Below are 26601 nucleotides of genomic sequence, written 5' to 3'. Positions count from 1 at the left end.
CTCGCTGAGGTTAGAAGATCGATCTCGAATGTTGTCAGCAGCTTAGCTTAGCACAAAGACTGGAAACGGGAATGCAGCTAACCTGGCTCTGTCAGAAAGTCACAAAATCCACCTGTTATTAAAGTTTTTCAAATGACAATTCATCTTTTGACAGAGGGTTATGTGGGAGCAACCAGGGAACCGCTTTAGGAAGAATTGTCTGCAAACATGTTACATGCTCATCAGTGAGTTTTAGAGGTGCTGGCTGGTGGATTGTGGACTTAGCCTGGCTAGCTTTATACCCCTGTTTGTAGCTAACCAGTTGAGCTAACTAGCTAACACAGGCAGCACCTTAAGATATTTTATTCATGATTTGGTGCACGTACAGTTGTGTATTGTGAGGAAAAATGTTTATTATTTTTCTCAAACCACTGCATCTTTTTTATCAATATTTTCCTGTAACACTAATAACTAATTCAGCTCTGACGTTTGTATTTCAGAGCTATCAGTGTATCGAATAGTCCATCCTTGCTGAATGATGTGTGCTTTGTGTGTGTGTGTTGCACTGCAAACTGAAAAAAAGAGGAAAAAAAGAAAAACGCCCAATAATGGAGGACGCCCCGCCTCCATCCGTGGGGTTACCATGGCAAACGGCGTCGACGTCACAATGGAAGGAACGCCGTCTATAAGTATTGGAGGATCTGCCGCGGCGGCTCGCGAGCTCGGATGTGCGTTGTGGAGGAGTGACACGTGCTGAAGAAAAAAAAAACAAAAAAACAAAAAAAAAAAAAATAAAGGACACATCCAGGAGTTTTATTTTGTTTTAATATTTTTTTTAACTGTACATATTTTTTTAAGGTGGATTTTTGTCTCTCAATTTTTACTTGAACTGGGAGCAAAGTCCACATCTGTGCCACCATGGGACGAGGAGTAAGTACAAGTGTCGTCTTTGTTTCACTTCACAGGTGCTTATATTGTTCACTCAGAGAGATTTGGCTACACGAGGCGGCTTTTAAAAGTTCGCCATTCAAACAAGTGGTCGAGTTTGTCGGTGTTGTTGTTGATGCGGGGGGTGGCGGAGGCTCACATGCGTTCACAAAAGCAACGAGCCTCCGTTTTCCTCCCCAAATGCCGCTGCGTGAAAGTACTTTGACGACTTCCGTGTTTGAAGCCCCCCCAGCGCTCGAGACCCCTCTCCGGAGACAAAAGTTCAGAAGACGCGTCTCCGTGCCTTCTGACGGGCTCGGTGTCCGGTTACATAACGGGATGTTCTCAAACGGCCGGGCTGTCAAAGTTTTACGAGCTAACGGTATTTAGCTGCGACGCTGCAGCCGTGGAAGTAGAAGCATTTGAACTGGGAAAAGCATGGCTGCGGGGGGTTGTTGCACAGTCTGGGAAGCTGTTTTAGTCTAATTTGAGTCCAAAAAAATATGCTCTCGCTAACATGCATGGAGTGTTTTTCCCTCAGTGATGCTCTCCCTTCTGGAGGAAACCTTTGCCGCTGTTTTGAAGCATTTCTCAGCCTCGGTGTTGCATGTTGAGAGCAGCTGTGTTCTGGGTTATAATGGCTTGGCAGTGGGAGGGATATGTTAAAAAAGTCCAGCCCACGTTTTGCTCTGCTGGCAGATTTTAAGCTCTGTGACCAGTTATCTTAACCCGATCTCAAGTCAGATCTACGCATCAATTAGGGACGATATCTTGGAGTGTGGCTGCTTTTTAGGCTGACATGTTCATGCTCTGGAGTTGAACAGCGTGAAGTGAAGCTTTTATTGTGAAGGAGGTGGTTTTTGATTATTCTTGCTGCTTTTGAAGGGATGCAATGCCCACCAACTACAGTCATCCATCATTGGCAGTTTATTGATCCTGCGATTAGAATAGATTATATGACATATCAGTAGTCTGAAAGTTCATAAATATTGTAAGATGAGGTTTGGTTTGAAATCTTTCATCCATGCGCCTTTTTTGCCCTGTCATTTCTTCAAATGTGGCATAATTTCTATGAGGACGCATCCTCATAGATTTACCAGCAGCCCCTCTGTTATTGTCCTGGTGGCCTCTTACTTTGATTTGTGGCCGCGTCACACCTGTTATTCTCCACAGACTTGAACTGCAGGGTATGAAATTGAACCCTGTTGTATGAAATATCAGTCGCCGCCACACCCTGCCATGCTGCGCAATAGAAACACTCATTACAGATTCAGCCTGCGAGGGATGGAGCGTTGGATGGAGGCAGAGGATGGTGGACCAAGAGGAAGATCTGGCGGGAGATGTGAAGCAGAATGGCTCATTCAGTCTCGCTTCCTTTCTCCTTTTTCTCCGTGACGCTCATTTACGATTCTGAAAATCTTTGCTCACTCTCTCTTGGTTTCTTGGCTGCTGCTGTTTTTTTTTCCTCCCATATGTGATGAAAGCCATGCCCTGCCCCCATCCAACCACCCTCCACTTCCACACTGCGTCTCCCCTCCTTTGCTTCCCCCTCCACTCCTCCTCTCCTCTCCTCCAATACATTCGGTGCTGGCACAGACAAATAGCGAGACTTGGAAGAGATAATCGCCACTACAGTGCTTTCCTGGTGCAAGGAGGAGAGAGGTGGAGGGGGAGGAGAGGGAGGATGAGAAGTTGTTTTGTTGTAATGGAGAAGAATCAGGGCTGTGAGAAGGAGCTCGAGCATGAGACGAGTCTCGCAGTGATGATTGTTTTTGTCATGTTTTGGACACCACCTCCTGCTCATTTCTAATATGAGATTGCCCTTTTGCTGCCCCTTTTATGCTTTCCAGTGTTTTCTCATCACAGTGCAATAAACAGAAAAAAAAGCAAGCGAGCTGACAGGAGAGATTGATTGCTTCAGCGAGGAGAGGTGGTGGTGGGGATGTTAGGGGGAGCCAAGAGGCACCAGTTGCCGCATTGCCACCGTTGAACAACTTGGCTCCCAGACATGGCAGAGAGGCTGGGGTGGGGCTGAAAACGGATGCATTTCTAAAATGCGACATCCATCGTTTAGTCTGATGAGTGATCCATTGCAGGTCTTTAAATGAGATGATCAGGAAACTTTGTTTACACCGAAGTGGATGATTTCTCGTTTCGTCTTGTGGAAATGACGATAACTTTTGCTCTCTGAACCGCAGTCTGGTGAACCGGCCAGCGACGCAGGGCAGGAATCGAGGAGACAGCTGTCGAACTCACAGGAGACTGACTGGGGGGGGGGGGGGGTCCAACTGAATATTTCATAACATTATCTGGCTCTGTTCTTTTCTCCCAAACTGGCTGAATTATAGTCGGTCGATGTATCTGCACTGGCACAATTCATAACCGCAAATGTCAGAATCCATACGATCATACAAGTGTCGCTGAGTTCATATCGTGTGTCCGGGAAAGTTTCAAATGTACATGAAAATGTGTGAGATCATCCTGTCTTTTAGGTGTTCGTAGACCAGGAGAGTGGAAGCTGATGCCTGTTGTGATGCGGTGATGGCGAGGTTGAACTCCTGCGTGCTTTGCACACTTCAAAGGCTCGCTGTTAAATCTGTAACAGCACATCAACAAACCGCCTCTCCAGTCAAAGGCACAGCTTGTCTTAAGATGAGGGTTTCGCTGATACTCTTCCTCCAGTGTTTTGCTTATTTATGAAACGCGCACACGTTAAAGAGTGCACATTATGTGAGAGCAGTTTTCAAACACAGAGGCGTAAAGAACGGGGGTCAGTGAGTTTCAGCGCTCCACCATAAACCAACCCGAGCCCACCTCTGAGCGAGGACTCGTCACGCCGTTCTTCCCGCTGTGAACTGGGATGCCGCCCTGGGCCACTTTCAATCCGAGCCAAAGGGGCACCCCGACTCCACCTTCACATCCATTCTTCACAGTCTGTTTCCCTCTTGTTCTCTCTGTTTGTACCTGTTTTCCTTCTCTCTCTGTCCATCTCTCCCTCCCTCCCTTCCTCCCTCCCTCCCTCTCTCTCTCTGTCTCTCTGAGGATTTAACATTCTTTCCGCTCGGCAGTCAGTGTATATTAACTGAGGCTTTTGTCACACGCCACCTCTTGTCTGTGACAGAACACAGCGTACTGCCTCACTCCTCCTTCTCCTCTTTTTCACGCTCACTCCATCCCCGACTCCCTCTTTTTTCCATGTGTAATTCCCTCGTTGTTTGTACCTTGTTTCATCCCTCTTTTTGCTGCTCTGTTCTTTCCCTCCATGCTTTCCTATCCGACTCCCTCCCTCCCTCCCTCCCTCCCTCCCTCCCTCCCTCCCTCCCTCCCTCGTCCTTTCACATGCCATCTCTCTCTCCGTCTTCACCTCTGTTTGGCTAAGCAGCTTGAGCCGTGTGATTTGTTTTCTGTGGCAGCTCTTTGAACTTTCACTGCGAGCCTGTTGCTCGGCCAAAGTGGAACATTCGCATTAAAAATAACAAACTCCGGAGCGCACTGTTCCTCCGCCTCTGTCCATGCATCGCCTGCATGAGGGAATCTGACCTTTTCCGTGCCATGATCCAGATCTTAAAAGCTGCGTCGCCTGAAACACTGGGTAGTTTGTTCATGTGATTATGACAGAATGAACACACAGGAAGCCTTACATATTTGAGACGAGTATGTGTGACAGATTCAGCTTTTCCCCCTCTTGAGGAAATGATGCAACTTGTTGCGATGGTGTCTTGGCCAGCTAATGTCATGGAGGTGTGGCTAAGGCCTGCAGTTGGAGAAAAAAGAGCCATTGATTTACTGGTTCATTCATTGGAGTCCAGAGCAGCTCCAAGGCTCTTGCATGACCTATTTTGAAGAGTGCAAAAAGAAATATTTCATAGGGAACATAAAGAAAAGATCCCTTGTCTTGTAAGATGGCTCAAGGCACTTGGACACAAGGACCACAAGGCGTTTGATGAAGTAACTGCGTGTGCTCTTTGCAGAGGATCATGGACTGACTGAATTTTCTTTTCGTTCATTAAAATTTTAAGTGCCTTAAAAGCTCATCTGTGTCAGCAGCAGGATGCCTTATTGAACAGGATGGACCAGCAACAGGGTTGCAAATGAAGGCTGGATGTTTTTTCCACTGCTTTCCAAACGTTTTATGCTACAGGCGTTAGAGCGCATTCAACACGGCGTGTGAATGAAGCCATACAAATCAACAATGCATCAAAACATGTGCAGTGTGAGCGATATATAAAAGCAAAATGTACCTTTAAGGTGCCAAAAGAGAGGTGGGATGGAGTGGCCAGTCGTTTTAGATGCTGGCTTAACTATTTCCTCCAGTGCATGTGTTTCAGCAGCAGTTGGAAAAAAGACAAAAGAAGCACACGCTCCACAGCTGATGTGTGAAAATATTGCTGGCGTCCTGCTCATTTCGAGAGGACATATGAACAGGTGACAGTGATGGTAAAAGGATGATTCATGTTAAGAAATGATCTTTTGAGGCTGGTGGCATTTTGCACATTTTTCACTTCAGTGGTGGTTTGCGTCATCCTGGCCATAGAAAAGTGCCCACCAAGGTTCCAACAAGGACGGGCATTGATTCATTCATTCATTCATTCACTCACTCACTTTTGTTCTGCTTGGAGAAAGCTGAAAGTTCCTCGGGACGTGAAGGGAGTGTTAAACACGACCCCGTGTTAATGAACACACTTTCTTTTCACGGTTTGGACAGAAAACTGGGTGGTTGGAGGGAATGAAAGAATAAAGGAGGAGGGAGAGAAAGGGAAGAGGAGAGGGGGGACATGGGAAGGAGGAGGGAGAAAGAGGTGGGGGAGGGGCGACAACACTTGACTCTGTCCATTCACATATCTCAAGAGGTGGGGCAATAGTCGCCGGTAGCAACCGGGCAAAGTACCGACTGTGTGTGTGTGTGTGTGTGTGTGTGTGTGTGTGTGTGTGTGTGTGTGTGTGTGTGTGTGTGTGTGTGTGTGTGTGTGTGTGTGTGTGTGTGTGTGAGAGAGAGAGAGAGAGAGAGAGCACAGTTGAATGAGCAGCTTGTGTGTCTGGCAAAAGACCCCGGCTCTGGCGAGGACTGTTCAGAGGAATTCAAGTCTGCCTGTAAAAAGTGTGCGCTTTAAAATATGCGCCCGCTTGACCAAACGCTCTCTTCTGATGTTTGTTTGAGCCTTCAGGGACGTTGTTCTCTCAGGCGAGCGAGTAAAAAAATGGGAAAGAGGGTAAGAAGGCGGAGAGAGGCCTCAGAAATTCATGGGTTTTTTCTGGCGCTTTGCAGAGAGGCCCGTCCATTCAGCCATTTGATCTCCCCTGAAAGGCTTCTCGGTGTCCTTCTCACACTGATCCTCGCATTCCTGTTCTTGTTTCTCCAACTGGACGTCATTTTTCTCATCCACCAAAAGTCCTGTTAACTCTCAGTTCCCTTCAGCTTTCCAGCTGAATCAGGATCAGTGTCAGCCCTCATTCACTAACAAACCAAAACCCAAACTGGTCGAGCTAAACCTGACGTCACTGAACGAGACGTTCCAGGCTGTAATCTGCAGACTGCGATCTGATTTAGCTGGTTCACACTTCCAGGAGGACGAAGGAAAGGAATTTTGCAAACAAACACCCGTGAATAAGCCATTTTTGCCAAGTTTTGTTTCTAGGCCATGGTCCACTGTGAAATTCCAACAAATCTCCATGAAGGCTGAGGACAATGCAGCGTCGGTCAGCCTCGCTGCCGGATGAAGCAGCCCACATGGCCGTGGTCTTAACAGTCACATGAAACGATTTCTGAGCCTTTGTTGGTGTTTTCGATGCAGATTTTATGGAAGATGTACAAAGGGCCATTGTTCTGTGTCCAGTAGGCTTGTGTGTGTGTGTGTGTGTGTGTGTGTGTGTGTGTGTGTGTGTGTGTGTGTGTGTGAGAGAGAGAGAGAGAGCGAGAGAGATTCCACACCGGTTTGTCATGTTTTTGTTTTTCATCACAGCAAATACTTCTCCACTTCTGTCACGTCTTTGCTCCGGAGCATCCCTCCAGCTCTCCTCCCCATGCCCTCTTCTCACCCCCCCACCCCCCCTTTCCTCCTTATGCTTTGATTTTTTTGTTTTTCTGTCAATACGCACTCCTCCCGCTCCATTGCTTCTGAGGTGTTGATGTCGCCCTTGAACGCTACCCGTCAAGGTTAGGGTTTACTTTCCAGTGGGAGAACGTTGTGTTTGATCCGGGAATGTGGAAAATAACACAGGTAATATTTTAGAAATAATAGAAATTGGGATCTATTTATCTGCTTATAGAGCCTGTATGTTTTAATAAAAATATGGTGCCAGGGTATCATTAATGTATCACAAGAGGAAGTACTACGATATATTCTCTTATCAATATTTTGTACCACTAGTTCAACTATGTGGCATGCACTGTAAAAATAAATAAACAATCAAATAAATGATAAATTGAATATAAATATAGCTTCCATAATACTCATCATATGCATGTTTTGAACCATAGGTTAAAAACTCCTGGCAGGTTTGCTAAAACCTTCAAATTCCCCTCAATGTGTCCTCACCAGACTGTATAGGTGTGAAAAAATGGATGTGTTTGTGGGTAAATATGCCAACACAGATCAGACGCTGCTGCACCAGCCAGGGCTGCTGTCTGTCTGTTATCGGTCGCAGATGATTTGCGTGATACCACGGCCAGAAGACGAGTGAGCGTGAGTGCAGGGAAACGCGGCATTTCAGCAGGAAGTGGTTTGGAGTGGGTGAACTCGTTTCTGTATGAGTCGAGCGTGCTGAATAAATCCCAGACAGGTGAACAGAACAGCTCCGAGGGAACTTCTTGTGGTCTGCTTGGTTCAATGGGACTCCCCCGCGAAGGCCCTGCTCACACACGTGTGTTGAGTTTTGACTGGAAACAACTGTATGTGCAGTCATGACGCTGTCCGTCCTCATAAGAATAATGAAAGTGCAAAAAGAGAATGAAAACTGTTAGTCAGGTGGAGTGGTTGGAGTTTTAATGAGGGTGGAGATGTGTCATCAGCTGCTTGGTGTTTGTTCTGATTGCAAATGCCACGTGTTGGCTGAAGATACTTTTGACCGGCTTATCACAAAAAGCTTGTTAGCGCTGTTTGAATTGAAATTTCAGATGAGATAAAAGTAAGATTTCAGCGTCACGTGAAGTGAGCTGAAACGAACGCTCCCATTGGTTAAACAGAGCTGGTGAGAGGCGGCGCCGGGAAGACAAACTCTGGTCGCAGCGCAAAGGGAGACATCACAGCTGGCTGCACTTTGAGGCCACTCAGTCGGTACCTTGACTCTGCAGTTTGCTCTGTTTTTTAAAGGAAATGTCGGGAGCGCTTGGGGGGGGGGGGGGGGGGGGGGGTTGTACTCAGCAGCTCTGGCCTGACTCGCTTGTCAAGGTGTCAACAACTGCTGGTGTAATGTGGAAGCAGCTTTCCAGAACATGAAGCTGCAGTTGAGAAGTTTGCTCTGTTGTCGGGATCGATGTGACATTTCTCTGTCTTCATTTAAATCATCGTCAGATTGTTCGCTTGTTGGCAGCCACAACACACTTGTGGGTGTTCTTGACTGGGATTATTGGGACTTCAGAAAGCTCTGTAGTGTGCGTCAAATGATTGCCATCAATTAATCTCCCAGTGGTTTCCTGTAATATCACAGAAGACATGAAAACCAGCAGATTTTTGAGATTTGTGCTAACTTCCTTTTTACAAAATTTCTTTTTATTGTTCAGCATCTACCAGTATACCACAGTTTTTTTAATTCCAGAATTATGCATTTGACAGCAGTTATTACATTCTGATGTAATTTTGATAATATAATCATATTTAATTAGGGGTCAAACAAACCACCTGTACTTCTGTCATGTCTGTCGGTCCAACTTCAGGCTCTGGACCACTGTTTGTGAATTATTTGCCTCAAGCCAGATGGCCCTTGGGGGCCCTCAGGGGTCCAGAGGCTAGAATCTGGCCGCAGTGAGCCAGAACCAGGCTCAGTGTTTTCCCAGCTTAGCTGGCTGGGGGGCTCGAGCAACAGTAACAACATGTGCTGGGATCACACACTCTGCTCTGGTGACTCCCTGGGAAAATTGAAAAGGCTAATGCAGTAGAAAAACATTAGTTAGCATATTTCCATGACTGCGACCGTGTGCAGGATGTCCATATTTGGTCACGTCAACATGGGTGAGCCACGCTTGGGTCATTCTGCGTCCACTACATCGCCCCCTGAAGACATTTCAAAATGGCTGCTGCGCACTGTGGTGTCGCATGCAGACAAATGGCTCATTAGTAGTCACTTGGTCTTTTTGTGGCCCTGCCAACATGCTAACACCTCTGATCCTTGTACAGTGCTGAATTATAAATGAGCCTTAACCGCTAATCGATGTTGGCTTCTGGTGTTGCAATCTCCGGTTACCCACCTGAAACACACACACACAGGCTCGACTTTCTCTCCCGCTGTGCAATGAGCACACACACACTAAGAAGCCCAAACATTCCTCACCTGGTAAGTGATGCTGCAAACATGTGCTATCCACAAAAATGCAGACAGCACACCTGGATGTACTTTGATATTCCAATATAAATGTGTATGGACAGCCAAGTGAAGGCTCATTTGGGTGCTGGTGGCGACTCACCTGATTATACCTGCAGCAAGAAAAGCGGGCAAGATGGAGATTTTTCATGGGGTTAAGAGGTGATCTTTTGGGCTTTTAAAATGTCACTCGAACCCCCACCTCTCCTCTCTGCCCTCTCTCACCTTCTCTCTGTCACCCGGTGTCACGCGCCCTCTGGCTCGCAGCCGCAGTCTTTGCTGGGGCCTTTGTTGCCTCATCAGCTACGCTGGCGGCCGATAACGAGAGGGGATATCTGAGGAGGAGAGGCCGACTGTCCCCTGTGCTGAAGTGCCACAGCTGATGGGGTGATAGACGACGTCACGTGAGAGAAGAAACGCACATTAACGATCTTTCCCAAAGGATGTGAGTGTTTGTTTCTGCGTTCTCTCTCTCTTTTTAATTAAAATCCTGCTTAAAGAAAGAGAGTTTGTGTCACAGTCGGAGTGAAAATCAACAGAATGTCTCCATGTGTGATTATAGCTCCAATGTGTTTTTTTGTTCCTCTCTGGGGTTTGGCTCAGTTGCTCCACTGGTGATGTTGTGTTTGGGAAAGCATTTGCTGAATGAGTAAAGCTCTGCGTGTTCTTCTCACTCAGCCAGTAGCACCCATTATTGCAAAATGTGGGTGTTAAATAAGTGAATTTGTTCTCACCCTGCAGCCTAATCTGCCTCAGCAGGCCAAAAAAAAAAAAAAAAGCGCTTATCTTCCGACTGATCGAAAACCACTCAACGCTCCCTCCTCCCTTTGGTTTCATCGCTCCAAGTGACTCTTTTTTCTTGAGGTTACGAAATATCCCGCTGATCAGTAAACACCTGCAGTCAGCCATCATCACGGTTTTGGAGGTTAACTGGCGGTGCAGAATGTTAGCATCCTGCGCTTCACTCGCTGATGGTTTCTAAATTTCTGCTCTCACTATAGAAAGCCTTTCAAGAGTTTGCTGAAAAAGTGGATCCCCACAGGGCTCTTTTTGCAGGGACAGATGGCTCTTGTGTCCATACAGCCAGAATCCAGGACTTTCATCACTCCTTGGCTCGTCCAGCAGGGCTCTTGATCTCACAACCTAACTATGTGTGACAAGGAAAGAGGTGACTCTTTTCTTCTTGGACTGTTAAGCTTTTTGGCAGTTTGTCTCCCCAATTTAGGCCACAGTTTTCTCCGTTTTGGACTGGGCCGTGTTTACTCTTTCTTCCGTATCTGGTCTGAAGTGCATTGACCCACATGGAGCCTTTAAAAAGATGCAGTATGACAAAACGTCTTTTGGCATTTTGAGTCATCATCAGATGTGTTGGCGTTGCATCAGACACACCTCAGCAGTTGTCATTCTGTTACTTATGCATGGTCTCCCCCCTTGAAAGTACTCAAATAACACAGTTTGAATCTTTGGTTGAGAAGGCCATCGCACATTGGAACATGCAAGTCGTGATGACGTGTCGCAAGAGAGAAAGTTAACACATTTATGTGTTAACTGAGGCTCGCTTTGCTAGAATACACGTTTAAACTCCACCCAAAGGGCCCATGAGATATTCGCACAATTTCACAAGATTTTATGTTGGACGTTATTTCATCATGATAGTGACAATACAGCACTTTGGAGGGCAGCTTGCACCGAGCTGACTGTAATCACACCTCTGAATATCCAGTGTGTATTACAGCTTTTGTGAAACATCTCCCAAAGCTTGTGTGTTGCTTGAAAAGCATCATCAGAGACAAACATGAGAGAAAAGAAATGAGGGAGCAATGCTAACCAGCTCATTGCCTGTGACCGGAGCTGGCATAAGAACAAATCCAGCACATGTCTAACCCTTTGGGTGGCTTGGTTGAAAGGAGCTGTTGTACTTTCAGTGCCTGTGTTGAGTCCCAGTTGTCTCGCTCTATCTCTGCTGAAAGCAGTTATGCCCATAGCTAGTGTTATCCTCAGCTCAGCACTGCAGTAATGGTAAGTGAATCTGTTTTTCAGAGTTTTTATTGGGGTGACTGAACAGTGTCTCATCTTTTTGCACCCCTTTCGTTGCATTTCCAGGAAGGACGTGAGCAGTATGAGCTGGCTGCGACCTCGGAGCAGGGCGGCAAGAAGAAGGGCAAGGGGAAGAAGAAAGAAAAGGATATGGATGAACTGAAGAAGGAAGTGGATATGGTGAGTGTCTCAGCTTCACTTTTGTCTTTCGCTCCCTTCACTGGCCTCAGGACGTCTTCCTTTGATTGTCCACCGTCCCCTTCCTCCAGATTGTGCTGGTTTTAGTTCTTCATGTCTTTTTGCCACCTCGCTATGATGTAAAACCACAATAATAAACTAAAAAATAGGCAAAATTAGAGGTATTAAAATACTAAAATATCTTCAGTACATCCATTAAACTCCTGTTTTTAACTGCAGTTTACATCGATGAAGCACATGATCCACAGGGTTTGCCTGTGTGGTGAAATATCTTAAATTTAGCTTCTCAAAGTGTAGATTAGATTGTAGAGTAGTGTTTTTTCTCCTTTGATCTGTGCCTGCTTGTCCTTTCTTTTTTATCCAACTCTCTCACTTCCTCCTCTCCCTGTCTCCCCTCCTCACTTCATTTCATGCCCCTCTTTTGCCAATTTATTGCCCACTTGCCATCTTCCCTCTGCTCTTCCTCCTCTCCCTTTTGTCCTTCCTCTCCTCTTTCTTCCTCCTACTCTCCTCCTCCTCCTCTTTTCTCGCCTCCTTCTCACCTCCCCCTGTGTCTTTTGTTGCCTCCTCACCCATTGTGAGAGGCACTCATTTTAACATGAGAGGTCAGCACACAATGCGCTGTAAATGTCACCTGCTCTTGGCACTTTGAACGCACACACACACACACACACACACACACACACACACACACACACACACACACACACACACACACACACACACACACACACACTCACACACACACAGATATAAACACTGGACTGATGCCACTGTCTTTTCTCTGTGTGTCTTCGCAGGACGACCACAAGCTGACCCTTGATGAGCTCAATCGCAAATATGGAACGGACCTCAACAACGTGAGTGCGATAACGTTATGTTTTTGAAACGTGTCTCACCTGCAGCTTTAAAAATCACTCTGAGATGTCATTTTTGGCGGCCAGTGATCTTGACTCCAAACTCTGGCACCGTAATTCTTAACAGAGATCAGATAAATATCAAATATCAGCAACAGCTCTTTCTCTTCAGTCTGTCAGTTGCTGAATGATAAATGAGGCTGAGATGAATTAAATGGAGGACTTTGTTGAGCGAGAGAGGAGCTCTCCTCTCACATGATGAAAGAGGAGTCACTGAGGGTGTGATCAGCCACCACAGGCTCATCTCTCCCAGGGTTTGTTAAACAAAGAGCGCCGATCGGGACACAGAGAGGAGGAGGGGGGAGGTTGCAGGGAGAAGGAGGTGGATCAAGACAGAGACGGATGATTTTATTTTTGTTTTGTTTTCTGATCTCAGTTTCTTCCAGCAAATAATTAGCATGGAACTGTGTCACCACTCACTATAAATAATGTAAAAAAGCAGCTCACCACACAGCAGCGAAGGCTCGTCTCAGTGTCTACTTCCACATTTTTATTCTGACTCGATGTGTGGCGTGAAATCTCTTTGCTTATTGGCAGTCTTGCACAGAGCGAGATAAGAAGATCAATACCACTCATATCTGTCCACTGAATACGAAGCTGCAGCCAGGAGCCCGTTAGCGTAGCTTAGCATAAAGACTGGAACTGGGACACAGCTGACGTGGTTTTATTCTAGTGATACAAAATCTGCCTACCAGCACCAGCGAAGCTCATCAATTACACTTTTACATCTTGTCTGTTGAATCTGAAAAGCGAACTATGACCACGATGAGACTATTTCTTGGCCAGGAGTAGTGAGCACCTGGACTAAATATATTTACCCACATTTCAAACTACACCTTAAATGGCAGATATATGAGGTTGTCAAGCTCCATCTGGCCCTCTCTCCTCATGCAAATGTGCTCCTGGTCATGCAGGAAAGATCAAGGAGAATAGTTAATCAGTGCCTCTAAACTGGGGTCTCTGAGCTCTGCATGCATGCATGCGTATGCAGCGGTTGTGAATAATTTATTAGCTTCAGAAGCCCTGATTTCTTATGATTCTCTTTGCCTCTCCTTCCTCCACTCCTTTACCTTCACTCCCCTCCCTGTTTCTTCCTCCTCTTCCCTCTGTTTTCTTCCTCCTACCTGCTGATGAAGGAAACGGCCCTGTTTTTCCGTTGATGCTGTGTTGCCAGGCAACTAGTATCACCTACAGTCCCCCCTGGACTCGAATGTGTGTCAGTGAGTTTGTGTGTACATGTGTGGTTGGCTTGCAAACAATAAGGCTGGGCTTCAGATTTGGTTATATTTTTAATGAGACATGGTTGTTTATCTCACTTCAAACATGTCAGCGATCAGTCAGTTGACACATCTGGCAGCGAATCAGAAGTTTTTGAATCTGTTTTTGCCTCCTCATATCAGGGCTTGACTAGTGCGAAGGCTGCTGAGATTCTGGCCCGTGATGGGCCCAACGCCCTCACTCCTCCTCCCACCACCCCTGAGTGGGTCAAATTCTGCAAACAGGTAACATCACCTTCGTTGCACACTGTCTCGGTGGCTTGCACAGTTGTCAATATTCACGCCTCTGTATTAAAGTTTAAACGCAGCATCAGTCTCCTAATTTCCAAGTTTTTCCCAAATTGAGAAGGTACTCAAATCCCAGCCTTAACAGGTCACTCCTGTTCTATTTCCCTTCAGATGTTTGGCGGTTTCTCCATGCTTCTGTGGACTGGAGCCATCCTCTGTTTCCTGGCCTATGGTATCCAGGCTGCAATGGAGGATGAGCCTGCAAATGATAATGTAAGAAAAATCCTTAAAATAACCTTAAAATATGTCCTGATGTGACAGCCCTGTGCATGTTTTAAGTTAACTTGATGTAAGACCTGAGGGCAAAGTGAGAAGAAATGAGTCTGAAATGTACTGTCCCAGAACCAATGTAGTAACAGAAGAAATATTTCTTGAGGCGTTTATAGTTCAGGATTTGTCACTTTGACAGCATGAAACAGCAGATAATGTTCAGCTGGCTCCTAATTAACAGGTTGGATTACAGTGTTTCAAAAACGGTCTTGAACTGAACACTGAAAACTTTGAACAGGAAACTGATTATATTGTTCCCAAAAATGATATTAATGCCTCTCATACGCTGAGGAAATGTAAAAGTCATATTTTGACATCCACAGTTGTACCTGGGTGTCGTGCTTTCTGCTGTCGTCATCATCACTGGTTGCTTCTCCTACTACCAAGAGGCCAAGAGCTCCAAGATCATGGACTCCTTCAAGAACCTGGTCCCACAGGTACCCTGTCACATTTTAAAGCCTTTTGCTCCTGCGATTGCAGCCACGATCGATCCCCATCAGATCACAAGAAACTACGAAAAAGAATCAGACCTGTTGAATAACTTGTGGGCTAATAATGAAAACCTTCGTTATTATGAAAAAAAAGCGTTTGCATGCAGGATGTGGAAGCGGAGGCATCTAAAACAGACAGCAGAGAAAGCCCTCAGTCTCACTCTCCACTTTGTCTTACGTAAGTGTCTGTCTCCGTCATGTCTCGTCTCGTAGCAAGCCCTGGTCGTCCGCGACGGTGAGAAGAAGCACATCAATGCCGAGGAGGTGGTGGTTGGCGACTTGGTGGAAGTGAAAGGTGGTGACAGGATCCCTGCTGATCTGAGAATCATCTCCGCCCACGGCTGCAAGGTGGGCGCCCTCCACACAAGTCATTTTCTTTTCTCTGGAAGCCATATTTAAGAACTTTAATCTGAAAGCCATCGCTCCATCAGCGCATCACCTTGACTTCCTTCAGCCCTCTGCTGTGCTTCAGTTGAATCTGTCTGTGAAGTTTGTGGCCTGTTCTTTCCCATAAAATCTCAGCATGCTGCTGGATGTGAGCAATTATTCACTCTCTGCTGTTTTTAATATGGATTTCAAACAATGTTGAGCACTTTCTTGTTCACATTTCTTAGATTTAATTATCAGACTGTGAAGAAGAGCTCGAAGCACCAAATTGCCCTCTTAAAGTTTGCCTTTGATGTCACTATTTTAACAAATGGACTCGGGCCTTTTCATGTGATTCGCTGTAGTTTTATTAAGGGGACAGAAAACAAGCCTGTGACCCATTTTAGGCCCTGAACTAAACTCAAGGCCCAAGAGCAACACTTGACCCAATTATGCCTTGTGCTTTTCCATCTATCTCTGCATCATTTATTGTTATGTACTGTCACCTGCCTCTGCATCACTTAGCTGTTCATTATGGGCCCAAAGTCTGTCATGTGACCCAAATCTGCCATCTGCCCCTGAGTAGCTGTTTAAACCACACAGAAAAGGGTTTAACACTGGAGGAGGAAGTTTGTTTTTCCTCCCAGAGAAGGGGACTTTCTTTTGGTCACAGTTCATGTTGCATTTCCCAGGTGGACAACTCCTCTCTGACCGGCGAATCGGAGCCTCAGACTCGTACTCCTGACTTCTCCAATGAGAACCCTCTGGAAACCAGAAACATTGCTTTCTTCTCCACCAACTGTGTTGAAGGTATGCCACCAAGATACACCAAAGCCATTCAGAAACAGAGCTGCATCTGTACCTGCTCAGACACTAAAGAAATGTCTGACTGTCCTTGCGACAGGAACTGCCCGTGGTATTGTGATCAGCACCGGAGACCGTACTGTCATGGGTCGTATCGCCACGCTGGCTTCTGGACTCGAAGTTGGACGGACCCCCATCTCCATCGAGATCGAGCACTTCATCCACATCATCACTGGCGTGGCTGTGTTCCTCGGCATGTCCTTCTTCATCCTCTCACTCATCCTCGGATACACCTGGCTGGAGGCCGTCATCTTCCTCATCGGTATCATTGTCGCCAACGTGCCAGAAGGTCTCCTGGCTACTGTCACTGTGAGTCCTGGTGTTTCTTTATTAGTAAAGGTGCAATTATGGATCCCAAAAAAGGTCTAGCTGCTAAGTGACCCAAGCGATCCCACCTCTAGGTGTGTCTGACCCTGACTGCTAAGCGTATGGCCAAGAAGAACTGCCTGGTGAAGAACTTGGAGGCTGTGGAGACCCTGGGCTCCACCTCCACCATCTGCTCCGACAAGACCGGCACCCTGACCCAGAACAGGATGACCGTGGCCCACATGTGGTTCGACAACCAGATCCACGAGGCCGACACCACAGAGAACCAGAGCGGGACCTCCTTCGACAGGAGCTCTGCCACCTGGGCGGCCTTGGCCAGAATCGCCGGACTCTGCAACCGCGCCGTCTTCCTGGCTGAGCAGAACAACGTTCCCATCCTGAAGGTGGGCCTTTTTTTAGCCTCCTTTCTCCTGCAATGCATTTCTTTTCTCTGTTTACTTGAATAAATAGTAACAAATATTTAGGCTGCTTGGAGACAACCAACCTTAGAGCAGAGGTTTCTCGCATGAATTCATGTTATTAGGGAAATAATTAGCTCTCAGAACTAAAAACAGATGTCAGCATCGTCTTTCATCCTTTGTTCAACAACAAGAAAGCTTTTTCTGTTGTTCTAGGCCTTTCGTTTGTGTGCTCATTATGTGGGCAGGATTTAAAGAAGTCCTACACCGCTGACTCATGTTCCCATTTGAATGTGCCGTTTTCGAAGCACTTTGAAAATTACAGTAAAACCAAACAAGTTTTCCTCGCCCCTATTGTTCTTCTTTCCTGATACTGGCTGCATTTCATTTCTCATAATGCCAACACCTGTTCAAGTGTGCTTCATGAAAGATGAGTGTACAGACATTTGACTGGGAGGCAATTGAAACTGTGTGTTGTGTTGTGGAAATGGAAGCCAGCACGCTAGGCTAACTAGCTACCACTAGAGAGGCCAAAGCTAGTTAGCTTATCTTGTATTATAGAAATATTCTATATATTAATTACAGTCCAAAGATCATCAGTGATGTTTGTACTGATTGCTTGGTGAAAATTTTAATTTCATTTCAATTTGAAATTTCTAATTCGGCCACAGGAAAGACTAATTTGTAATTGGCTGGTAAGTATCAGGACCCCTCATACCGAGTGTGGAGATACGGCTGCACCGACTGCAGCAATGAATTCTCTTGTTTAAACAATAGATGAATATGTGAATTCTTCTTTTAGGCTGATTTTTTATCTTAATATCGGACATGAAAAACTTAATAAAATAACCTTTAAATAAAAAAAAAGGATGTTTGCCACTCAGGCCAACAGGCTTGTTTTTCCAGCTTATATCTCTGTCCCTGGAGTGCACACACACATGTTGTAACTACATAAGTAATCCTAACTACATCCCCAAAACACACACTGACAAGCACACACACCCAGTAGTGCATATGTCTCTTGGCTCCCAGACTTCACTTGGAGCCCAGTCTCTGGTTGCCACCATGTGTTAATAACCTGTGTGTCTCTGTGTGTGTTTGTGTGTGTTAATCACCTGTAAATGTCTGGCTGGCATCATGGCTCTAATTACCAGTCATTCTCTCTCTCTCTGCTCATTATTTCTCCCTCAGTCATTGTTACAAGAGCGAGAGGAGGGTAAACATGGGGTTGGTGTTTATCAAGGCCAGTAATTATAGAAAATATAGAAAATTAGCATTTTTCTCTCATGGCCGACTTCCCCAAGGATTCTGTCTGGCTGATTTTGTTTTAGTGTCGTAGGTGGACACAGAAATGTGTTGTATGTGGAGGAAGACAATAAGACATGGAAAGACCAATATTTCACCAAACCAAATGAAAGGTTTGCTATTATAACTCCCCTCTCCATCCCACTCCCCCAGAGAGACGTGGCCGGTGACGCCTCTGAGTCGGCTCTGCTCAAATGTATTGAGCTGTGCTGCGGATCAGTCCAGGAAATGAGAGAGAAGAACCCCAAAATATCCGAGATCCCATTCAACTCCACCAACAAGTACCAGGTATGCTTTTTTTTTTTAAATGTTTCTAAATGTCATGGGCTCTGAAATATTAAGTGTCAGTTTTGCTCCTCTTCCTCATGTTGACAGTAAATCCACAGTGTCAGAATGATCTTGGTGGACGACCTTTGGAGGAAACTCAGCCTTAGGATAAACTTTTGTGTGACCTTTACTAACACTATGAATGCTTGCTAATTGTTAAAAATGGACTCCTGACAGAATCGGCCTGTTCGTTCTCTAATAAGGTTTTTGGAAAAGCTTAAAGGTCAAGCAAGCCATGAACTCCATATTTAGCTTTTGCTCATTTCTTTTCGGTTTCTCGTGCTTTATCTGGCTGCCTTTACACAGGCTGAGGTTGAAATGTAAGCGTCATAACACACATTAATGCTCAAGCTGACCTGTTTTTATTTCTTCTTCCGTGCTCCAAGCTCTCCATTCACAAAAATGGCACACCTGACGGACAGTCCAAGCATCTGCTGGTGATGAAAGGAGCCCCGGAGAGGATTTTGGACCGCTGCTCCTCCATCATGATCCAGGGCAAAGAGCAGCCTCTGGACGATGAGATGAAAGACGCTTTCCAGAACGCCTACCTGGAACTGGGAGGTCTGGGAGAAAGAGTGCTGGGTGAGGATGGACGCCCGCTGGGATTGATTGAAAGAGCAGAACCTCAAACTTCATTTGCTTCATCCTAAACTGCTTCTTTGTCTTGTGTCATTCAGGTTTCTGCCATTTCAACCTGCCTGATGACCAGTTCCCAGAGGGCTTTGCTTTTGACACTGACGAGGTGAACTTCCCCACTGAAAACCTGTGCTTCATTGGCCTCATGTCCATGATCGACCCCCCTCGTGCCGCTGTGCCCGACGCTGTGGGCAAGTGCAGGAGTGCTGGAATCAAGGTGATCATTTAGCGAAAGCTCTTTCAGTTTGCCGACGCAGGTGGAAGGGTTTCATTAAATATGGATAGACAGCACGTACAGCCGTGCGCCCTCCAACCAGCCTCATTATTAATAAATCTCGACCTTATAATGATTGTGTTCGTGAAAGTTGAGTTGTCAAACTCATCAGCACTGTCCCTTCTCCTAGGTCATCATGGTAACAGGTGATCATCCAATCACAGCTAAGGCCATCGCCAAGGGTGTGGGCATCATCTCCGAAGGAAACGAGACGATTGAGGACATTGCTGCGCGTCTGAACATCCCAATCAACGAAGTCAACCCAAGGTACTGACGGCACTGATGAAGCCTGAGTGCATATGTTCAGATGCAGGGCAAATCTATTCTGGTGCTTGTCTGAAGTTTTATACAGCGTCCAGGTTTGTTTTAAAATCGGGGTTGTAACTGCGGCTGTCTGTGTGTTGAAGTTGAACGTCATGGCTTTTTGTCCCCTCCCCCAGAGATGCCAAGGCCTGTGTGGTCCACGGCGGAGACCTGAAGGATCTGTCCCCAGAGCAGCTGGACGACATCCTGAAGTACCACACTGAGATTGTTTTCGCCAGAACCTCCCCACAGCAGAAACTGATCATTGTGGAGGGCTGCCAGAGACAGGTAGAAACAAAACAAATAAAGTGTGTGTGTGTGTGTCATGGAAGATTTTCTCGCTCTCTTCGGAGCCTCTGCAGTGTTTGCACTGTTCTTTTACAGTTTGGCAAACACAGCATATGCTCGTGCCTTATTATATAAATTCATGTGTGACTGTTTGAAATTCCCTCCTGCTGAGTTGTGATTATTGCTTTGGTCTGATGACTGAGTTGGCAGAACAATCAAGCGTAACATCTGTCAAGCTGTGACCTCACATGAACATTCACGAGTGCGTCGGCAGGCAGCGACAACTCGTCTCAGTTTTTGTGTTGACTCAGACTTTGGATTCATTTGTTGACATAACTCTTTTTGTCAATCATGGCTCGATTAATCGCCAGTATAAACAACAATATAGTGGGTCACACTTTATATTAAGATCCACATATTCACCATTCACTAGTTGCTTATTAGCATGCATGTTAGTAACATATTGGCTCTTTATTGGTCACTGTAAAGCGCTTGGACTTTCTGTCAAATCACAGGGGAAGTGCCGTCACCAGTGATCCAAGTCAGAAAGTTACAAGAGAATTCATTAACATAATGTAATCCATTGTGTCCGACATGCTTCCTGCAGGAGGAGCGAGAGGGGGATTTGCTATGATTTGTTATTGAGGTTTCATCTTATGAGCGATGGAGGTTGTATTTCAAACGTGTCTCCATCCACTGTGTTTGAAGGAGCAGAGATTTGCTGCATCAGGCCGAATGAATAATGGTCCTTTTAGTTTGCTGGCGCACTTCTAAAGGCATGGCAGCAATAAATATTCTTCACTGTCATCAAAAGTGAGGGATGTTTGAAACAATCGCGTTTTCTTTGTATCTGTCGTCAGCATGCAGAGCATCCACTGATTGTCTTCAGATCCAAACACATTTCTGTCCAGAGCAGGAGCTCCGTCTCTCCGCTGGTTCGCACGTCTGTCTCTTCTCCATTCACTTTCATCTCATGTGTCTGTTCTGTCAAAGCAGCTTTGCCCTGAAACCTTTTTGGAAAAGGAAGCTTTCCTTTCAGGAACAACAGGAAATTATTGTGCGTGACACAGTGTAACTTCACAAAAAGGAAACGCCACTCAACAGCAAGAATGGCGACTTTTCTCTGAGAAGGAGGCGACACCCATTAGTTCGGTCGAGCGTTCTTTGCACACGCTCACGGTTCACTTTGACTTCTCATCTCAGCTGAAGTCTGCTTAGACTTCCCATTCTTTGCTCCTCTGCGTTTCTCAAATAGACTAATTAAAATCAAATCTTGAATCACATTAACATCGCCCTCAACACTCTTCCCTCTGCAGGGGGCCATTGTGGCTGTGACAGGTGACGGCGTGAACGACTCTCCTGCCTTGAAGAAGGCCGACATCGGCGTCGCCATGGGTATCGCAGGATCCGACGTCTCCAAACAGGCCGCCGACATGATCCTGCTGGACGACAACTTTGCCTCCATTGTTACTGGAGTGGAAGAAGGTAACAGATTGCATTTAATGAGGCACTTTTTTGAGCTGAAGGACTGTTAACTGTTAATTTAACTGGAAGGGTCAAATTAAACATCGACTGCGTGGGCTTGTCATGTTCTCATCAGGCCGTCTGATCTTTGACAACTTGAAGAAGTCCATCGCCTACACTCTGACCAGCAACATCCCTGAAATCACCCCCTTCCTCCTCTTCATCATCGCCAACATCCCCCTGCCCCTGGGAACCGTCACCATCCTCTGTATTGACCTGGGAACCGACATGGTAAAGTTTGTGCTGCCAAAAGGTTGCGTTTCTGTGCTGTGAGACCATGCAGCACACACAGTATTCCTGAGGTTTAAAATTCTCTTCGCCGTTTTGACGTGCTCACTGATTGGTGCGGTGTCCTGTCCTCCAGGTCCCCGCCATCTCCCTGGCTTATGAAGCAGCCGAGAGCGACATCATGAAGAGACAGCCCAGAAACCCCAAAACAGACAAACTGGTGAACGAGAGGCTCATCAGCATAGCCTACGGGCAGATCGGTAAGCCGGCCTCGACCAAGTTCGCAGCTCCAACCAAAGCAGAACCACGAGTTTGCTCCCTGTGGCTCCTTGGTGGAATTTTCTGGAAAGGCAGCTCAGTATCTGGGTGGTCTGAGATAACTGGAAGAGTGGCGTGCACCAGAAATAGGCTTAGACTGATAGAGAGCTGGAGTGTGTGTGTGTTTGAGTGATGATGGAGCAGTCCCTCTGGCTTTTGATTTTTCCCTCTTTGGTCATGAAGCCAAGAATAGGCTTGACCCTCCTGAGCTGCCTTATGAGAGCAGAACACAAGCAAACACACGTCGTTGTTTTTCAGCCTGTATCTCTGCATCCTGCCAAAAAGAGTCCAGTCGGATCTCTACGGTTCATTTCCCTCATAATAATTTCAACATCTGATTTGTTCAGACCAAGAAATCATTTTGGTTTTGATTAATCCTCTCACTCCTCAGCAGGCGACCGAATCTCATGTGTTCATTTACTCACTCATCAAATGACATTTGGTTCTGTCCAATCGAATTTCCAGACTCATTCGCTTTCTCATTCATCTCGTTTCCCCCGGAAGACCAGGAGGCCAGTTTGTTTTATTAATTATTTATCGATTCCTGGTTTAATTTCAAATTCTACATGGCCTAATTAACTGCACTTCTTCATTCGCCTGAAACTTCTCAAAAGACAAACTCACTTCAGTCAAGTCAATCAAAAGACTTAACAATATCAGACTGACGCGGTGAGTCGCTCAAATGTAGTTTGGTGTCAGACTGAATTTAACATCTTTATCCAATCACATCTCTCTCCTGCAGGTATGATCCAGGCGCTGGCAGGTTTCTTCACCTACTTTGTGATCCTGGCTGAAAATGGCTTCCTGCCCGCCACCCTGCTGGGCATCAGAGTGTCCTGGGACAATAAATACATCAATGATCTGGAGGACAGCTATGGACAGCAGTGGGTCAGTAACATTTATGCACAGACCACAAGTTCAGGTTGGAATTTGGGCCATCACCACCTGGTCTAAACTTTTTCTGCTGCGTGTTCCCTGTCAGACTTACGAGCAGAGGAAGATCGTGGAGTTCACCTGCCACACAGCCTTCTTCGTCAGCATCGTCATCGTCCAGTGGGCCGATCTGATCATCTGTAAGACCAGGAGGAACTCTGTCTTCCAACAGGGCATGAAGTGAGTACAAAAACGCTTGTTAGCGCGCGTCAACCTTCTCTCCCAGCTCTGAACAAGCCTGAGTGGAGGATGTTTCATCAGAAAATACTCTGCTGCTGGAGCCATATTGTCCTGTCCACCTCTTGGAGGAACTCTAGTTAACCTGTCTGTATTTGGCGCTTTTGAAATCCTGGCACCGACCAAGTTAACAACCCAGCTATTTTCAGTCACTCACAGTTTGTTTGGGTCTCTGGTTTCATTTTATCAGAGTCTGAACTGCTCCCCTGTGTATTTCAGGAACAAGATCCTGATCTTTGGACTGTTTGAGGAGACCGCCCTGGCTGCCTTCCTCTCTTACTGCCCAGGCATGGACGTCGCCCTCAGAATGTACCCTCTCAAGTGAGTAAAGCACAAAAACCTGTCTCACAATCCACCAGGAAGCCACGTACATATCTGGTCGACTCAGTAATCATGCTTACTCCACCTACCACATGTCGCTTATCCACGCCCGGGGTCCCGGATCAGTTTCTCATCTCTTTCTTGTGTATGTTTTCCAGGCCCAACTGGTGGTTCTGCGCCTTCCCCTACTCCCTGCTCATCTTTATCTATGATGAAATCCGTAAGCTGATCCTCAGACGCAGCCCAGGAGGTGAGTCCAGAATCCACGCTTCTGTTATCTTTTCTCTTCCCTCTGCACTTTTGCCTCCATCTCTCTCTTGTTTTTCCATCTCCCTTGGCCTTGTGGATAATGTGTATACCTGGTGAGGGTGGAGAGTCTTAGTCTGCCATCATCCTGACAGGCTAAGAAAAGCAGAAAGATCAAGTACATCCGGTTTACAAAAGAAATTGCCTCTAAATCACATGTTTGTTTGTTTTCTCTCCCTGTGCGTCCAGGTTGGGTGGAACGGGAGACCTACTATTAAAGACCCGTCAGTCAGTCCAGTCAGCTCGCATCTTCTCCTCCACTCCCGTCTTTGCATGAATATTGTCTTGCTGCTCGGAATAAAATTTTAACCTCTGTGAAAAAAAAAAAAAATTGGAACGTGTTTTTATATTAGGGAATGCTTGATACTACTATTAGACACATACTGAGATGGAACGTGCTGATTATGCTGATGATGATGTTGATAAATGATAATGCTAATAATGACATGAACACTGAACATTGACATGACTATGCGTGCCTTGTTTCTGAAACAGGACCAATTTTATACATGTTTTTAACAGTTATAAACGTTCAATAAAAATGCGCTCGAGTCAGGTCCCACAAACGTTTCCTGCGTTCATTTATTTGTGTGTGTGTGTGTGTGTGTGTGTGTTTTCTCCTCCTTTTAAGTCTTCTTCTGGTGAAACATGTATCCTCCAACTTTGGAATAAAGTATGGAGGGACAGAACCTCACATGAACTCTGTCTGAGTTTGAGTCGCTGAGGCCATGGTGGGTGTTTTAGTTTACCAAGAGGCACTGGAATGCCTAATCCAATATCCATTATGCCTTGGTGTTGCTAGCTGGGAGTTTCGAGCAGCTACTGTATGTGGTCTCTGTCCTCCCACGCGCTGCTCGCTGACACGCAAACACACAGAGGAGAATGAAAAAAAACTCAGCATCCTCCATCCTGAAGAATGCACAGTTTGCGACAAACAAAAGGAGATTAAACATGGATGGAACACATTTACATTTGTGATGAAAAATAAAGAGCAAGAGATGACTGACTATGTTTTTACCTAGTTTATATGTGTTGGCGTTTTGGCTGCATTGTTGTTTTTCTTCTTGTTCTTCCACAAACACTCAAGCTAGCAAGGACTGTTAACTGTTGGGAATTGATCTATCTTACCAAATAATTTAAATTAATTACAGGTGAACGAAATAATAGAGGAAAAGGGATTGTTTGGGCTCTCTCGGAAAAAGTTTATCTTAAAAATGACATCAAAATATCAAATAATTCGTATTTATAACCATAGGGAAATAATGGAAGAACCCTACTCCATCCACGAACCCCCCACGGTAAGTCGAAAATGGTTTAGTCTTCACCGACGCGAGTTTGGCGATCACGTGGCTGACGCAGGAAAAACGTTACGCTAAAGCTGCGTTAAAAGTTCCGTAATGAGAAAGACAGGAAGGAAACAACTAACGAAGTATATCAGAAAAAAAGGTGAGCCCGTCAGTGTGTTAAAGCTACAGAAAGCTAAACTCTTTGACAAGTAAAAGTCAATTTAAAATTAAATTAATTAAGTTTTATGACTTGGATTTAATGTACCTGGCTGCGTTCTGTCACTGCTGACACTTTGTTATGGGAAGAAAACCACAGGTGGAATTAATCAGCTGTGGTCAGTACAGATGGGAAACAACGCACACAGTGAATGTGACGCAGCACAGTGTTTAATTGATGTTTATTAACAACGCCTGTGTTTGGACGAGGCATAACGTCCACCATCACAAAGGCCGCTGACAAAACAAACCACATGTATTTAATAAACAAGCAGTTTTTAGGCTGAAGTGGAGACGGGATGAGGTGAATACAATATTTTTGCATTACCTTTAAACATTGTAGCAACTGACATGAGATTTTTACGCCAGTTTTAAATTTCTAGACTGTAACATGGTGATGTTCATCCTCATGTGGCAGAAACTGCTCCAGAGGGAAGCGGCATCTCCCACCACCTGATGATGTCACTGAAGACGTGAGCAAGGTGAGCTCACACAACAACAATAATAAAGATATAAGGTGGAAGTGGCAGCTAAAAGCTATTTCAAGCAAAAGGAGTATAAACCAGCACGTGTTCCTCTAACGTTGTGGACGTTTTTGACTCGACCATATTGGTAAACAACCAAATGACAACACCTGTCTCTCATCCCAGTGTACCATGAGGCGGTGTGTCTTGGGAGCTCATTAAACTGATGTATTTGATGTCTTACAAATGTAGGTCTATGTGTGACGCTTTCAAGTGTCTCCCTGTTTAGTTTGCACCCCAGAACAGCAGTGCAGGGTCTGCTGGCCACATTGCCTCTTTTCTTTAAGGCGCATTTGGAGTTTATTTCTGACTTTAATGACAAAACCGTCTTCCTTTCCTCCATATTCAAAAATTAAAATATCCACGGCCGCCCTTTAAATGGAAGAACTGTCGACATCATGAAATTTATAATCATCACATGCCATTTATCCCCACAGGCTGCCAGTTACCTGATATTTAATTAATGAAACGCAGTGCATAATCACACTGCACTAAATTTGTAAATCTTTTATGTGTAGCTGATGTTCTTTCCAGCAGCAGTACGACAACTGGCTGAAAACAAATGTGGTTGAACATTTAAGAGCCCTAACTGTGCTGCAGTAACCTAAGCAAACAAAAAACAGGACAAATAGATTTTATTGAAACTGCACAGAGCTAAGAGCGATGTCTTAGTCCTGTCACATCAGGTTAGAATAAAGTCTAAATACATTGTCCAGTGC

General features: G+C 45.6%; 1 protein-coding gene across 1 annotated transcript; it reads left to right on the top strand.

The window, feature by feature from the left end:
• Positions 1–688: 688 nt before the first annotated feature.
• Positions 689–24422, top strand: LOC139352124 (sodium/potassium-transporting ATPase subunit alpha-1). Its single transcript, XM_070994222.1, has 23 exons — positions 689–909; positions 11527–11640; positions 12459–12518; positions 13976–14077; positions 14252–14353; positions 14734–14847; positions 15115–15249; positions 15960–16077; positions 16172–16440; positions 16533–16841; positions 18315–18449; positions 18875–19070; positions 19166–19341; positions 19529–19665; positions 19839–19989; positions 21306–21474; positions 21590–21744; positions 21878–22001; positions 22802–22947; positions 23042–23172; positions 23449–23550; positions 23709–23800; positions 24046–24422. The coding sequence occupies exons 1-23, from the start codon at positions 898–900 to the stop codon at positions 24072–24074; spliced, it is 3078 nt and encodes a 1025-aa protein (XP_070850323.1). The 5' UTR covers positions 689–897; the 3' UTR covers positions 24075–24422.
• Positions 24423–26601: the final 2179 nt, after the last annotated feature.

Source organism: Chaetodon trifascialis, chromosome 24, assembly GCF_039877785.1.
Source record: "Chaetodon trifascialis isolate fChaTrf1 chromosome 24, fChaTrf1.hap1, whole genome shotgun sequence".
NCBI classification, from domain to species: domain Eukaryota; kingdom Metazoa; phylum Chordata; class Actinopteri; order Chaetodontiformes; family Chaetodontidae; genus Chaetodon; species Chaetodon trifascialis.
The sequence above is the reverse complement of the archived record's forward strand: the minus strand, read 5'-3'. Positions and strand labels throughout refer to the sequence as shown.